Source organism: Malassezia restricta, chromosome VI (genome assembly GCF_003290485.1).
Source record: "Malassezia restricta chromosome VI, complete sequence".
NCBI lineage: Eukaryota > Fungi > Basidiomycota > Malasseziomycetes > Malasseziales > Malasseziaceae > Malassezia > Malassezia restricta.
In genome coordinates, this window is record NC_040198.1 from 170,898 (window position 1) to 185,609 (window position 14,712).

General features: G+C 52.6%; 10 protein-coding genes across 10 annotated transcripts; 6 read left to right on the top strand and 4 right to left on the bottom strand.

The window, feature by feature from the left end:
* Positions 1-76: 76 nt before the first annotated feature.
* MRET_3453 (uncharacterized protein) lies at positions 77-1,474 on the top strand (the record flags this gene model as incomplete). Its single annotated transcript, XM_027630080.1, has 1 exon — positions 77-1,474. The coding sequence occupies one exon, from the start codon at positions 77-79 to the stop codon at positions 1,472-1,474; it is 1,398 nt and encodes a 465-aa protein (XP_027486031.1).
* A 69-nt stretch (positions 1,475-1,543) lies between these two features.
* Positions 1,544-2,494, top strand: MRET_3454 (pseudouridine 5'-phosphatase; the record flags this gene model as incomplete). The annotated part of the gene is made up of 6 exons (XM_027630081.1): positions 1,544-1,700; positions 1,726-1,931; positions 1,957-1,984; positions 2,016-2,306; positions 2,334-2,356; positions 2,384-2,494. The coding sequence occupies 6 exons, from the start codon at positions 1,544-1,546 to the stop codon at positions 2,492-2,494; spliced, it is 816 nt and encodes a 271-aa protein (XP_027485824.1).
* MRET_3455 (charged multivesicular body protein 5) lies at positions 2,491-3,141 on the bottom strand (the record flags this gene model as incomplete). Its single annotated transcript, XM_027630082.1, has 1 exon — positions 2,491-3,141. One exon carries the CDS (start codon positions 3,139-3,141, stop codon positions 2,491-2,493), a length of 651 nt encoding a protein of 216 aa, XP_027486030.1.
* A 149-nt stretch (positions 3,142-3,290) lies between these two features.
* MRET_3456 (bridging integrator 3) lies at positions 3,291-4,079 on the top strand (the record flags this gene model as incomplete). Its single annotated transcript, XM_027630083.1, has 1 exon — positions 3,291-4,079. The coding sequence occupies one exon, from the start codon at positions 3,291-3,293 to the stop codon at positions 4,077-4,079; it is 789 nt and encodes a 262-aa protein (XP_027485823.1).
* A 111-nt stretch (positions 4,080-4,190) lies between these two features.
* MRET_3457 (serine/threonine-protein phosphatase 5) lies at positions 4,191-5,903 on the top strand (the record flags this gene model as incomplete). Its single annotated transcript, XM_027630084.1, has 1 exon — positions 4,191-5,903. One exon carries the CDS (start codon positions 4,191-4,193, stop codon positions 5,901-5,903), a length of 1,713 nt encoding a protein of 570 aa, XP_027485822.1.
* A 20-nt stretch (positions 5,904-5,923) lies between these two features.
* Positions 5,924-6,628, bottom strand: MRET_3458 (ribosomal prokaryotic L21 protein; the record flags this gene model as incomplete). The annotated part of the gene is made up of 1 exon (XM_027630085.1): positions 5,924-6,628. One exon carries the CDS (start codon positions 6,626-6,628, stop codon positions 5,924-5,926), a length of 705 nt encoding a protein of 234 aa, XP_027485938.1.
* A 385-nt stretch (positions 6,629-7,013) lies between these two features.
* MRET_3459 (F-type H+-transporting ATPase subunit alpha) lies at positions 7,014-8,805 on the top strand (the record flags this gene model as incomplete). Its single annotated transcript, XM_027630086.1, has 2 exons — positions 7,014-7,076; positions 7,225-8,805. The coding sequence occupies 2 exons, from the start codon at positions 7,014-7,016 to the stop codon at positions 8,803-8,805; spliced, it is 1,644 nt and encodes a 547-aa protein (XP_027485827.1).
* A 382-nt stretch (positions 8,806-9,187) lies between these two features.
* On the top strand, positions 9,188-11,552 carry MRET_3460 (dynamin 1-like protein; the record flags this gene model as incomplete). Its single annotated transcript, XM_027630087.1, has 2 exons — positions 9,188-9,321; positions 9,362-11,552. The coding sequence occupies 2 exons, from the start codon at positions 9,188-9,190 to the stop codon at positions 11,550-11,552; spliced, it is 2,325 nt and encodes a 774-aa protein (XP_027486005.1).
* Positions 11,553-11,633: 81 nt separating this feature from the next.
* MRET_3461 (U3 small nucleolar ribonucleoprotein LCP5) lies at positions 11,634-12,773 on the bottom strand (the record flags this gene model as incomplete). Its single annotated transcript, XM_027630088.1, has 1 exon — positions 11,634-12,773. One exon carries the CDS (start codon positions 12,771-12,773, stop codon positions 11,634-11,636), a length of 1,140 nt encoding a protein of 379 aa, XP_027486006.1.
* A 104-nt stretch (positions 12,774-12,877) lies between these two features.
* On the bottom strand, positions 12,878-14,704 carry MRET_3462 (sterol O-acyltransferase; the record flags this gene model as incomplete). The annotated part of the gene is made up of 1 exon (XM_027630089.1): positions 12,878-14,704. One exon carries the CDS (start codon positions 14,702-14,704, stop codon positions 12,878-12,880), a length of 1,827 nt encoding a protein of 608 aa, XP_027486004.1.
* Positions 14,705-14,712: the final 8 nt, after the last annotated feature.

Genomic DNA, 14,712 nt, shown 5'->3' on the forward strand with positions numbered 1-14,712 from the left:
AGCAAAAAGCCCAAGGCGAGCGCCAACGTCCGCACCAGCCAGGAACAAGAACGACCGCGCCGCGCACGAGCTGGGGATGAACAGACGCGTACGGCGAGATGCGCCGTCGTGTCGTTCAGCAGACATGTATGCGTCGCCGGTTCGCAACCAAAAGGTGAGCGGCTCCCATCTTGCCCTCAAGTGGAAGCCTGACTGCATGCATTCAAACAAGTTCGATGTGTATCTATATTCCCAAAAGGGCGACTCGGTCCTTCCTATTCATGCCTGGCTTGGTCTGAACGCCAGGGACGGTGCCAAGACTGTGCAACTCGACTCGAAATGGTGGGACAAGCAGCAAGATCTGCATGTGAACCTACAGTATGTGCCGAATGGCTTCCAGCCATGGGAAACCAGCTACCCTCTCGGTGCTACGTGGATACTCAGTGCGAACAGTTCCGAGACCCCGTCCAACCTAGACACATCGCCGTCGTGGAGCAATGCACAGGTGACGGACTACATCCACCATTCCAGTGGTCTTTCTGGTGGCGAGCTTGCCGCGTCGATTGTGCTTCCAGTCCTAGCGGCACTGGCGATACTCGGAGCTGGCCTCTTCTGGCATCGAAAGTGCTGGGCGAGACGCGAGGCTAACCGCTCCGAGCCCCCCATGAAGCCTTCACACTCGACAGCTGAGCATTCGGCGGTCTCCTTCCACTCGCCCCACCACGCCTATGACTCCTCTCCCATACCTGGCGAACTCAGTGCCATGCATGACAGTGATGTGTCCGTGGGGGATGTCAAGGACCCTGCAGGCACATTGTACGCCGACACGTCCGCCCTGACTCAGAATGACTCGGTGCCCTATGCTGTCTACGCCTATGAACAGCCGTATACCCTTGAAAACACACCTGTGTCGCAGGTCGCCACAGAGCCTATCACTCGCAAGCTAGATGGGCACGAAAAGTGCCGTTCTACTCGCAAACCCAAGCGCGAGCGTCGGTCAGAGAAGCCGCTCGTTTTCGAGTCTCATACATGGTCGAGGTCCGGCTCGTTCCAACCAGACGAGTACAATGTCCCCGAGTTTGTCAGCCGCGAAAAGAGAAAGACAGCGCCTTACACGGCACACAGAGCAGGCTCAAAAGCGCCACTGACGATGCTGGACCAAGAACTGACACCAAAAGAAGACGAGGACAAGTCGTCGTCCATCTCAGATGGTCCGGCGATGTACGCACTGGACGAGGCCATGGCCCCGTCCATGCCCAAGACGACTCGCACGTTACCAAGCCAAGGCCCTGAGCCGCGGCACAAGTCGATCTCGCGGGCCGAGCCATCGACAGAAGAATCGCGCAACCGGCGTATTCTTTCGTACCTTGCAGGCGTGGCCGCCTCTCAAGGTGACCATCGAGACGATAACGTCATCTATGACAACCGGGGCGGCCTCTCTAGTAGGCGTCCTTCTAACGACAGTGATGTGTTTCAAGATGCTGACTCTATGTAGTGTAGGTAACGAGTGGGCCATAAATGGACCTGGTCCCCCGATGACTAAGTGTGACATTTCCCCACCAACATGGTTCGTGCCGTCTTGTTTGATATGGATGGCTTGCTGATCGATAGCGAGCGCATCTACACGGACGTCGTGAATGAACTGTTGAAGCCCTATGGCAAGGAACAGACCTGGGACATCAAGGCTCGGCTGATGGGCAAGCCCGAACGGGATGCGACACGTACGTTGCGCGGTGCTCATGTCAGTGGTACTCCTTTCGAGTCTGTGGCCGCCAAATCCCGACCATCCTCAAGATGTCGAACGCGGGTTCAGTCACGAATGCCCATTCACGTTGGATGATTTTCTGCAGAAGCGCAACGCTCTCTTACTCCCAGCGTTCGAGCGTGTTCCACCCATGCCCGGCGCCGAGCGCCTTGTGCAGCACCTTGCCCAACACCAAATTCCGATCTGTGTACGTAACTATCACTCACGCCTAGGTTGCGACAGGTAGTCGCAGAATCAACTGTACGTACCATGCTACTCACGCGCCACCAAGACCAAGTCAAAGCTAGAGCTAATCCACGCATTTTCGACGTCTTCGGCGATCGCGTTATTTGTGGGGACGATGACATTGTGGGCCGCGGAAAACCCACTCCAGATATTTTCCTCATCGCGGCGAAGCACGGCCTTGGCATCCACAACACAGATGAGGGGCGTGCCTTTTTGGAGGGCATACGCAACCCAGGGGCTGAGTTCGACGATCGGCTCGCCGGCCACGAAGGCGATGTGCTTGTCTTCGAGGACGCCGTGCCTGGCGTCCAAGCGGGACTAGCGGCTGGTATGAAAGGTACGTGTTCGTGTGCTTACGGTACAGTCGTATGGGTGCCAGATGCCAATGTAAGTAAGGGTATCTCTAACTTTCAGCTCCGCGCAGTAACAGACCAGGGGCCACCCGTGGGCGCACACCAACAAATTGGCTCACTGCTAGAATTTCGTCCGGAAGAATGGGGCTTGCCGCCATTTGAAGATGCCTAGGCCGCTCGCATCTCGCTCGGCACAGGTTCCGATTCTGCCGGCAATTCATCCACGGAGTCGGGCTGCGCTGGAAAAGCGCCTGTTGCATGCTGTAGATAGGAAGGCATATCACTTTCTTGCTCTAGGGGCTCTTCTTCGAGCGCCTCGAGTTCGGCCTCGAGCTCTTCTTCATCAATGTCCTCTGGCATGGCGTAGCTGCGCGAAAGCGTCTCTTGAAGTGCTCCAGATTGCTCTAAAAGATCTTCCATCTCGTCCTGGATACGTTCGATTCTGTCGACGCTCACATTCTTATAGGTTCGTTTAAGGTCTTTGTTGGCCTGCTGCATGGCATCGACGGTAGCCATGGTATTCCGCAGATTGTCCGTTGCCATTATACTCTGTTCCATATTAAAGCTTTGCTGAATTAACTGCTCCATTTGTGCTTCATACATGCGTTTCTGACGAAGAACACGGATGGCTCGTTGTTGCACAGCCGACTTTCCCGGACCATCACGCATCTTCTTCATCTGGTCGCGATAACGTCCCAATTCAGCATCTAGACGGCTTATCTTTCTTTGCGTCGCTTCTGCGCGTGCATCCGTAGATGAAATGGCTTGCTGCAGATCTGGTTTCGGTTTGGATTGCGAGAAGCCAAACAATCGCTGCATCGTAGCGAGCGTCCCACTACCGAGGGCTGTGGCAGGTGTCGGTGGAGGGCGTAACTAGGATTGATGACATAAGGGTCTATTCAAGCACGGACTACCAGGGCGACCCCTGATACTTAGTTGGCGTTCTCGTTCTCGGTACTGTCGTCGCCATGTCTTGGGGAGGACTGAAAAAATCGATCAATCGGGCTGGAACCCAGCTCATGCAGAAAACTGGTCAGCTAGAGCGCTCTGATGACTCGCGTTTCAAGGAAGAGGAGCACAAGTACCGGGAATTTGAGAGGCATGCTTCGGCCTTGCTCAAGTCCTCACGAGATTATCTCGACGCCATCCGACTCATGTCGGCTTCCGAAGCACGTATCGGTGATACGGTGGAAGGATTTTACCATGAAGAAAGTGAGACAGCTATGATTGCCAGCATGTATAAGCGCGCCTTGGAGGATCTCGATGCAAAAACCGCCCGAGATCTCGATGCCCCCTACCGTGCGACCGTGCTAGACCCTATCGGCAAGCTCTGCAGCTACTTCCCGGAAATTAACAAGCTGATTGACAAGCGGAGTCGCAAGCTACTTGACTATGACGCCACACGATCACGATATAAAAAGCAGTCGGATCGTCCCTCAGACGATGCATCCAAATTGCCGCGCATGGAGAGCGAACACAACGAAGCCAAACTAGTGTTTGACGCTATCAATGAACAACTCATGACCGAACTACCCCAACTCGTCGATATGCGAATCCCGTATCTTGATCCCTCATTGGAGATGATGGTGCGTGTGCAGCTCAAGTTCGCTCAGGATGGGTACGAGCAACTTGGCGGTGTCCAGCGCTACTTCCCCGAGGCCGTGCGCACCGAGTACGCTGAAGGACAGCTTGATGCACAAGTCGAAGGCGTTCTCCAAGAGATGCGGAGCTTGTCTATTTGCGGTATGAACCAGTGATACGTACATATACATAGACTGCATGTAAGAATCAGGACTACGTAACCAACATGCACGTGGCCATTTCACGACCGACCTCCAGTCTTCTTTTTCCAGCCGACTAGACTTTGCATGTCGTCCGGCACGTCGACAGCCCCGTCGACCTCTTCAATTCCAGCTTCATCGACAGATATGTCGTCTGTGACATCCGCACTTTCTGACGTGGCTGCGTCGATGTCTCCAGATGAACTTACGAAAAAGGTAGAAGAGATCAAAGCCGCAGGCAATGAGCGCTTTTTGAAGGGTGATTATACCCAGGCCAAGGCCCTATACACGGATGCTCTCTCGCTCAACCCCAATATCGTGGCTATTTACAGCAACCGAGCCATTTGTGAGCTCAAGCTCGAGCAATATGGCTTGGCGATTGCCGATGCAACCAAGGCCATTGAATTGGATGCCACGTTTGCCAAGGCCTACTACCGTCGCGCCTGCGCACACTTGGCCATCCTGGATCCCAAGGCTGCACTTCCAGACCTGAAAATGGTCGTCAAACTTGATCCACGCAATGCCCAAGTCAAAATGCAACTGGATGCAACCTCCAAGCTCGTTCGAAGACTGGAATTCGAGAAAGCGATTCGTGTAGAAGAAGGTCCAGCACCCCACCAGACCATCGAAGAGTTCCTTGAACAGAATATGGGAGGCGCACAGATACCATCGGACTACAAGGGTCCACGGCTCCCAACGCATGCATCTAACCAACCCATCTCAGCGCCCGTGGACAACAAGCCCTACCTCGGCCAAATTGACGACGCATTTATTGACCAAATGATTCAGCATTTCAAGGAGGGAAAGCAACTGCCTAATGGCATTGCTTGGGCCATTATCCTGGGTGCGCTCCGTGCCTTTGAGAAAGAGGCGTCGCTAGTGGAATATACTGTGCCTGAAGGCACGACTATCGAGGTCGTGGGCGATACACATGGCCAGTTCTACGACTTTGTGCATCTTTTAAGCCTGACAGGTCGTCCTTCTAAGAACCATGCATTGTTGTTCAACGGCGACTTTGTCGATCGCGGTTCCTGGTCCGTCGAAATCGCTCTGACTATTTTTGCATTTAAATGGTTATACCCAGCCACAACCCTTGTGAACCGCGGGAACCACGAAACAAGCGATATGAACAAGGTTTATGGCTTTGAGGGCGAGTGCAAAGCCAAGTTTGGTGGCGACATGACTTTTAAGCTGTTCACACAGACGTTTGTTGCAATTCCGCTTGCCACTCTTGTGAATGTGTCTCGTCCCCCGCTCCCAGCGGACAAGCTGCCAGAAAATGCCAGCAAGAGTCAAGCCCAGAAGGACCCTGTCGTCTGCAAAGATACTGGCTTTAAACGCTATTTCGTGGTACATGGTGGCTTGTTTAGCGACGACCATGTTACTTTGGACGACATCCGCGCCATTGATCGATTCTCCAAGAAACAACCTGGCCAAGAAGGTCTGATGATGGAGCTGCTGTGGAGTGATCCACAGGCTGCCTCTGGCCGTGGACCTAGTAAGCGTGGTGTTGGTTTTAGCTTTGGTCCTGACATTACACGTGCATGGTGTGAACTGAATGGCATCACCGCTGTGCTGCGCAGTCACGAAGTACGTCAACGTGGTTATGCAGAGGAGCATGATGGCATGTGCTGTACCGTGTTCTCTGCGCCCAATTACTGTGATTCGACAGGTAACTTGGGCGCCTTTGGTCACATTGATGACCAGGGCACACTGTCATGGACCATGTTTGAGGCTCAGCCGCATCCTGACATTCGCCCCATGGCATATGCCGGCGGTATGGGGGGTCTGTTAGCATAAAATGCATTCTATAGACATGCCTATTGAGGCGTCCCTAGCGTGATACTATCGACACGGACGCGGGTATACGGCTGCTTGTGCGTGATCACCTTGTCATAACCTTTGCGGCGCTTAAACTTTTCAATGCGTTCCATGGGACCCTTGGTATGTTCGACAACGACGCATTGCACCCGAACAATGTCGCGGGAAAGTGCTGCGCCTACATGTGCGAGACCCGATGGAATCAGCTTGGCGGCCCAAGACTGGGAGAAAGGCACAATAGATGCAGGGTCTGCCATCTTGTACAGGTTCTCGGTCGCCACGCGCACGCTGTGCGTATTTTGCTCATTGTTCCGTACAAGTGCCAGCGGGAATCGACCGCCCTCGGGGTTTCTTGCACCATGCGCCGGATCTTGAGCACGTAATGTGTAGTCGCGACTTCCCACTTCGTGCACCAAATCAAGTTCTAGTACATCGCCCAACTTGACATCACGAATACGCGGAAGCGTGATCAGATCGGAATTACTTAACACGAATGTGCGGCCTGAAATGGACGCCACCACGTAATGGTTAGGCTGAGACCTTAAGAGAGACAAAGCCTCATTCACTTGTTCCACCGTCATATTCGGCCTAGCGCTTGCCATAGTACGCATAGATGATATTTGAGGTGAAAGTATGCCAAGAAAGCTGTGACGCGATTGCCGTATGGCAGCTCGGCGAGCCATGTTCCAAGGCGCAGCTGCCATGTAGAAGACCTTTCACTTCTTCGAGAACCGCGTCTCGAAGCACAAGCACTTTGCTTGCCGCCATGTGAATATCACGTGACCAAATCCGTCTCAAGCGCGCTTCTAGCTCTCGGCGGGGATCAGCCGGGTCATCCCGAGAGTGTGCTGTCCGGCCGAGATACCCTGATGAGATAATTCCAATACAAGATCCAGCCCCGTTATTCGCTGAATCTCCTTCTCGGACCAGCGTCATGCGTCCCCGGGTCACTTCGCGGAACTAAACTGCCAGCAGAGCCGCGGCGTAGCCCGGCCGACGGAGTGAGTGAGTGCGTTCCGTTACGACAGTCGCGGACCGTCCGTTTGTCCTTGTCCTTTACCTTTTGCCCTACCTCGAGTAATATTCGCGATGCTCGCTAGGTCCACCGGCATTGCAGTTGCTAACCTTGCCCGCACCGCTGCTGTGCCTACGGTACGTATTTATTGATCCGTCTGGGCTGGCGCCGTGTGATCCGACGATTTTCGGATCACATCAGGCCCGGTCTGTGAGCACCGGATTTGCGCTAGTGAATCTCGATACTAACATGAATGCCTTGTTTCTTTTGGGCTATTGCATACAGGCTCGCCGTGCTATTCCGGCCTTCGCTACTGCTGCCCGTAGCTATGCTACGGCCAAGGCTGCTGCCTCGGAGGTCAGCTCGATTCTCGAGCAGCGCATCTCGGGTGCCACCTCGAACTTTGATGTCGAGGAGACTGGCCGCGTGCTCGCCATTGGTGACGGTATTGCCCGTATCTACGGTCTCCGTAACATCATGGCCGAAGAGATGGTTGAGTTCTCCTCCGGTGTTCGTGGTATGGCTCTTAACCTCGAGCCTGACAATGTTGGTGTTACCGTGTTCGGTTCCGATGCCCTGATCAAGGAGGGTGACATTGTCAAGCGCACTGGCCAGATTGTCGATGTGCCTGTCGGTCCTGAGCTGCTTGGTCGTGTCGTCGACGCCCTCGGTAACCCTATTGACGGTAAGGGCCCCATTAAGGCTTCGGAGCGTCGTCGTACCCAGGTTAAGGCGCCGGGTATCTTGCCCCGCCGTGGTGTCCACGAGCCTATGCAGACTGGTATGAAGCCTATCGATGCCATGGTGCCCATTGGCCGTGGTCAGCGTGAGCTGATCATTGGTGACCGTCAGACCGGTAAGACGGCTGTCGCTCTTGACACCATCCTCAACCAGCGCCGCTGGAATGACAGCAACGATGACAAGAAGAAGTTGCACTGCATTTACGTCGCTGTTGGTCAGAAGCGTTCGACTGTTGCTCAGCTTGTTCAGACGCTCGAGCAAAACGATGCCCTTAAGTACTCGGTCGTCGTTAGCGCTACCGCCTCGGATGCTGCCCCTCTGCAGTACCTGGCTCCTTTCACGGGCTGCTCGATTGGTGAGTGGTTCCGTGACAATGGCAAGCACGCTCTTGTCGTCTACGATGACCTGTCGAAGCAGGCTGTTGCCTACCGTCAGATGTCGCTTCTTCTGCGTCGTCCTCCTGGTCGTGAGGCTTACCCCGGTGACGTTTTCTACCTGCACTCGCGTCTCCTTGAGCGCGCTGCTAAGATGAGCGATGCCAACGGCTCTGGCTCGCTCACTGCTCTCCCTATTATTGAGACCCAGGGTGGTGACGTGTCGGCCTTCATTCCCACGAACGTGATTTCGATTACAGACGGTCAGATCTTCCTTGAGTCTGAGCTCTTCTTCAAGGGTGTTCGTCCTGCTGTGAACGTTGGTCTGTCCGTGTCGCGTGTCGGTTCGGCTGCTCAGACCAAGATCTACAAGGCTGTCGCTGGTTCGCTCAAGCTTTACCTTGCTCAGTACCGTGAGCTGGCTGCCTTCGCTCAGTTCGGTTCGGACCTTGATGCCTCGACTCGTTACACCCTGAACCGTGGTGCTCGCCTGACTGAGCTGCTGAAGCAACGTCAGTACAACCCTCTCGCTGTTGAGATCCAGGTGCCAATTATCTACGCTGGTATCAAGGGTCTTCTTGATGAGGTCCCTGTTGAGAAGATTGTTGACTGGGAGGCTTCTTACCGCGAGGAGCTCGCCTCTCAGAACGACCTTCTTTCCGAGATCAGCAAGGGTGTCATGACGCCAGAGGTCGAGGAGAAGATCGCTGCCTCGATTAAGGCTAGCGTCTCGTCGTTCCTTGGCAACTAAGGTCGAATTCATATGCCCGAGCATGATGATGCATTGGTCTAACTAGCTTTGACGTGTGTCATGCACCTGTAGCATAGCATGCCGTTCAACGTATCGTAGATCAACACATCATTTGATTCCATATCATGTCGACGAGCTTCCAGGGGGTGCTTTGTTACGTCGGGCTTGGAGGAATCGGTGCTGTCGCCCGGATGAGCGACGCACTGATTCGTTCTTTTCTCGGCCGAACTAGTTACCGGCTGACCGCCCTTCAAGCAACACGCGTAGCTGGCAGCGTTGGAGCGAAACACACACGCGCGTATCGTGTGTGACTCTTGACAGCCGAGCCCCCTCTTCGTCAAAGGAAGCTTATTGTGCTTCTGGTGCTTGTATTTGTACAGGGATGGACGTTGATCTTATCCAGGTCGTAAATCGGCTTCAAGAGACGTTCACTACCATTGGTGGACACAGTGTTGATTTGCCACAATGTGTTGTTGTTGGTTCGCAATCATCGGGTAAATCCAGTGTGTTGGAGACGTGCGTACTATGTCTAAATGCATACTAACATAAAATGCAGTATAGTCGGACGTGACTTCCTTCCACGCGGCAGTGGCATTGTCACTCGCCGGCCGCTCGTGCTACAGCTCATCCATCTTCCTGCGTCTGAAATGTCAGGTGGCATAGAGGAATATGGTGAATTTCTGCATCTTGACAGACGTTTCACCGACTTTAATGCTATTCGTCAAGAAATTGAAAACGAGACTTTCCGTGTCGCTGGTCAAAATAAAGGTATCTCGAAGCAACCCATCCATCTTAAGATTTTTAGCCCACATGTCATTAATCTTACGTTGGTGGATTTGCCAGGTTTAACCAAAATTCCAGTGGGTGACCAGCCATCTGACATCGAACGCCAAATTCGCTCGCTTGTGACTGATTATATCTCTAAGCCCAACTGCATTATTATTGCTGTGAGTCCGGCCAATGTGGATTTGGCCAACTCGGATAGTCTCAAACTTGCTCGCACAGTCGACCCACAGGGACGCCGAACTGTTGGTGTACTCACAAAGCTGGACTTGATGGATCAAGGCACACACGCGCTTGAAATTCTATCAGGACGGATGTACCCTCTGCGTCTAGGCTTTGTTGGCGTTGTGAATCGTTCCCAGCACGACATCAACAATGCTGTTCCTTTAATCGAAGCACGTCGTTCGGAAGAAGAGTTTTTCCGCACGCACATTGCATACCGCAGCATTGCGCACAAGTGCGGCACGAAATATCTGGCCAAGACGCTGAACCAGGTCTTGATGGCACACATTCGCGAGCGCTTACCTGATATGAAGGCACGTCTCAACACCCTGATGGGTCAGGCACAACAGGAGCTTGCGTCATTTGGTGATACATCTTTTATGGGCGACCAGCATCGCGGCACACTTATTCTCAAATATATGACGCAATTTGCCAAGGACTTTGTCGCCTCCATTGACGGAACCTCGTTCGATATTTCCACCAAGGAGCTCTGTGGTGGTGCCCGCGTGTACTGTATTTTTCAGGACATTTTTGCTCAAGCACTCAACTCGATCAACCCGACCCAAAATCTCACCGTGCACGATATTCGCACGGCTATTCGCAATTCCACCGGTCCGCGCCCCACTCTCTTTGTGCCAGAAGCAGCATTCGAACTGTTGATCAAGCCGCAAATCAAGCTGCTTCTGCCTCCTAGTTTGCGCTGTGTGGAACTTGTGTATGAAGAGCTTATGAAAATTTGCCACAACTGCACCAGTGCTGGTCTTCAGCGTTTCCCTCGTTTGCATGCTCAACTCATCGAAGTCGTTTCAGAGTTGCTGCGTGAACGTCTTGGTCCTACCTCTGAGTACGTGCAGAGTCTGATTGAAATTCAATCTGCGTACATCAACACCAACCATCCAGCCTTTGTGAACGATTCGGCCAATATTGCGACCCGAATGCGCGAGGAAAAGCAACGAAAAACTGTGCTTGAGCCACCTCGGCACGAGATTTCGCTCGACTCGGACCTTGGTACGCCTGCCACCGAGGAAGACGAAGACGACAAGCAGAACCAGGCTTTGATCATGAACGGCGTACCTCATACCAAGCGCGCCGTGGAAGCATTCCGCAGAAACGGTGCATCGAATGAGGGTACCAAACGCGCGCCGCCCTCGTCAGACTCGAGTGCGGATGCCCCAGCTTCTGGCTCGACATACAGCGCGAGCTCGGGTCCTATCAGCACGAGTGGTCAGCGCGAATCCTTCCTCAACTACTTCTTTGGTGGTGCCACTATGAATGATGCTAGCTCGAGCATTTCTTTGAGCTCGCACATGCCTGAACAAAAGCCAAACATTCTTACGGGCCGCCTTGGTCTGGAAGGCAACAGCGCTGCCTATAATATGAAGAGTTTGGACCAATACCTCAGTATGGACCCTGTGCCAGAGGAGGAATTTGCTTTGTCGGAGCGTGAAGCGATGGAGACGAATTTGATCCGTGAGCTGATCACGTCATACTTCAACATTGTTCGTTTATCGATTCAGGACCTGGTGCCTAAGGCCATTATGCACTTGCTCGTCAACTACTCGCGTGACACGGTACAGAACCGCCTAGTCGTGAACCTATACAAGGAGTCGATGTTCGAACAGCTCCTGCACGAGGATGAGACGCTGACCAAGGAGCGCCAACGTGTACAGGCCCTGCTCGATGCTTACAAGGAGGGCTTCAATGTCCTCTCTGACATTACGTTCAAGCCAAGCAGTGCCTAAGCTGATGACACCGCTTGAGTGATGTGCTTGTCCACGCCCGTAGAACGACACATATTAGGGTAGTGTACATATATCAGCCGCTTAGACACGCGATTTTTGCTTGTGCTTTCGCAGAGCTTTTTTGAATTTGTGTGTCGAGGCTGCACTAGCGCCCAAATGATCGCTCGTGTCAGCGTGTTGCTTAGCTTGCGACATGGCAGTTGGACGCTTTGCTCGCTTCTGCAGTGCATTATACGCATCACGTTCATCGCCACGCGCTCGGCGTCGAGCATCGCGTTCAGAGCCACGTAGCAAGTCACCAAATTCTTCTTCGATTCCGCCGCTAAGACGATGTCCTCCGTGGCTCGACAAACCCAAGCCACCTAGAGCCACATCCTGTTCATCACGACGACGCTTCTTCGCCTCCTTCTTGTTCAAAGAGAGACGCTTGTAATTCTCTTCTTCGAATTCTTGCATGCGACGAAGTGCGCGGGCACGCGATGATCCGGAAGTACCGATGGCACCATCGCCACCAACACCACCTACAGATGTTTCATAGGGGTTAGTTGACATACCAGCAGTCAAATCGGCCAACAATGCAGTATTGCGTGACACTTGGCGCTCCTTTTTCCGCGCATTGCGTGATACATGTGCGTCAGGATCGTATACGACAGGAGCGACCTTCGGCGGGCGGTATACGCCGCCGACAGCTGGGGACGGCTCGCCTGTTTCTTCGTCGGCCACATCTGATCGGCCCACTTGCGCAGAAACGAGACTTTCTGGATTGGGACGGAATGATAACATGTCCACATCTTCTTCCACATCTGTTTGCTTATCTTCATGAGCTGCGCCAGATGAAGCTTCACGTTCCACGGCCGCTAAGGTTTGCAGCAGCTTTTCCACCTGGTATTTGAGCCGAGCTTCCATCGGACGCATCTTTTCCAAACGAAGGCGGAGCTTGACCAAATTTTTTACATATTGGGAGCCCGTTTCTTCGCCCAAAGAATGTCCACTGAGGCGATGCACGCACAGTAGGGCCAAATTCTGGATGTAAGCGAGCAGGGCATCCACCTTGACGGTGAGAATGGAAAGGCCTTCAGGGTGGTCCAAATCACCGTCTGCTACAGATTCTGAAATCTTCCTCGCAATTTGAGATGAATCTTGCGAGTTTTTCCGCAGGCTTTGAGCTAGTTCCAAAAACGGACGCGATTGAGAGCGCGGCAAGTCTGCTTCGCTGCTCATGGTGCGCAGCAAAGCGTACGTGCGACCAAGATATTTTTTAATACACGTGATAAAAAGTGGAGAGTCTTGCGAATGTGACATGCGTTCCTGTACCTAGCACCATTCTAAAATACAATGTATAGGATGTTTAATATAGGAAGACCAATAATCATTCCTGCCCAGAACAGGATATTACCCAGCACGGGCCTAGCACGAATGAACTGCAAACGTGCCATAAACATCAACGGGATCTGGCTCATTTGCAAGACAAACAAATAGCCGCGAATCTTACCGGTCACAATGATCATCACCAACTCATGAAAGACCGAACTGATGAGGAACGTCAATGTGGACGCCGTCTGCTTGGACATTCCATATCGAACCACCATGGAAAAGTAAACGTGCTGAAGAAGAAAGTGATGTACGGGACGGTTCCACTTCCTGGCGTATTCATCCATGGAGGTGGAGTTCCACCAGTCCTGGTAAAATTCGCGGTCCGCAAAGCGAGTTATCTCGGCAAACCCTTGACACACGCATTCAAACATGAGATAAAACAAAATACAGTAACAAGAAATCATTGGTGTCATCAGACGCAGGAAGATAGATAGAAGGCTCGACGACTTATCCTCCACGACAGGTATGATCCAATTGACCGTGATCACATAGGTTACCAAGAATGTACCAAACAAAGCGATACAACGATCCGCGATGTACCATGGACGAATTTCATTCCGACGCGGGTACTGCAGCTTATAAACCAGCGTAGGAACGAGCTGAAAGTCTAAAAAGTTAGCCAAGGTCACGTTATGTGGCCACATTGTGCTCAAGCCTTGTCCTGGAACAGACGCCGCGTAAAGAGACTCTCGAATGACGGCAATGTCATGAGCAAGTGACCGAACCTTGTCATCTGGATGCCAGATGAAGGGGTGCAAGTCGCGCAAATCCATTACCAGCTTGGGATGCGGGTAGGAAGCTGAATCAGAAACCATCACATCCATTTTGCGCTGGTCTTCGGGCACGGGTGTTCGACTGCGAGGAATATCGTTGCGGAGAAGGGGCAGTAAAACATGTGCGCGTTCATTGGAGCAGCCCGACTGAACACGCAAGTCCGCCCACTTGAAATAGACGTCTTTCAGCCTACTGTAGGCTGTATGCTCAGGATAAAGTTGGTCCAGCTGCTGGAGCGTGCGCTCTGCAGCTCTGTGCCAGGCCTTTTCTTTGCCACTTGGCACACCTGTACCATCCACTTCTACCACACGGTCGAGAAGCTGCTTTTCCGTATCGAGGAGCTTTAGGTGCTCTTCATTCATGGCCGAATTGACGTCCACATAACTGTGGATTTTCATCATTTGCACGATAGAATGAAGTACAAAGAATCCAGACTGAACCCAAGGCCAATCTCGGAAGCGGGCCCAGATAATGACATTTACCATAGTGGTTATATGCCACAGTAAAAGGATCGTTAAAATAATATAACGGTGTGTAATTCGGAAGTACCTGAGCCCATGCACCATGGGCACACACAAGAATGTTTGTGCCACCAAAATGGCATCACTAAGAGCCAGAACATGTGTATCCTTACTCATGAGAGTAGCGAGAGTGAGACTCAGAATCTGACCAGTATTATCGAACGATTGAGTGAAGGCTGATAAGACCACACACGCAAGACAAATCCAAAACAAGTTATAGAAACCTCGAAATGGGCCGTTCATTTCATTCCGACTCAGAGAATCAAACATAGAAAAACGAGGCATGTACCGCACAAAGAACCTGTACCCTGACGTCTTCTTATAGTCGTGCGAAGATACTTCTTGGGACTTGGACTGTGGCGCATCGGGGGTGACCTTGCGCACAGACGCTGATGTCATATTCGAACTCACGCCTGATGCCCGTCCTGTGGACAGAGAGCTCGATTCCACACTCGGAGAAACCGTTTCTGCGTCTCTCGACATTTCCAGGG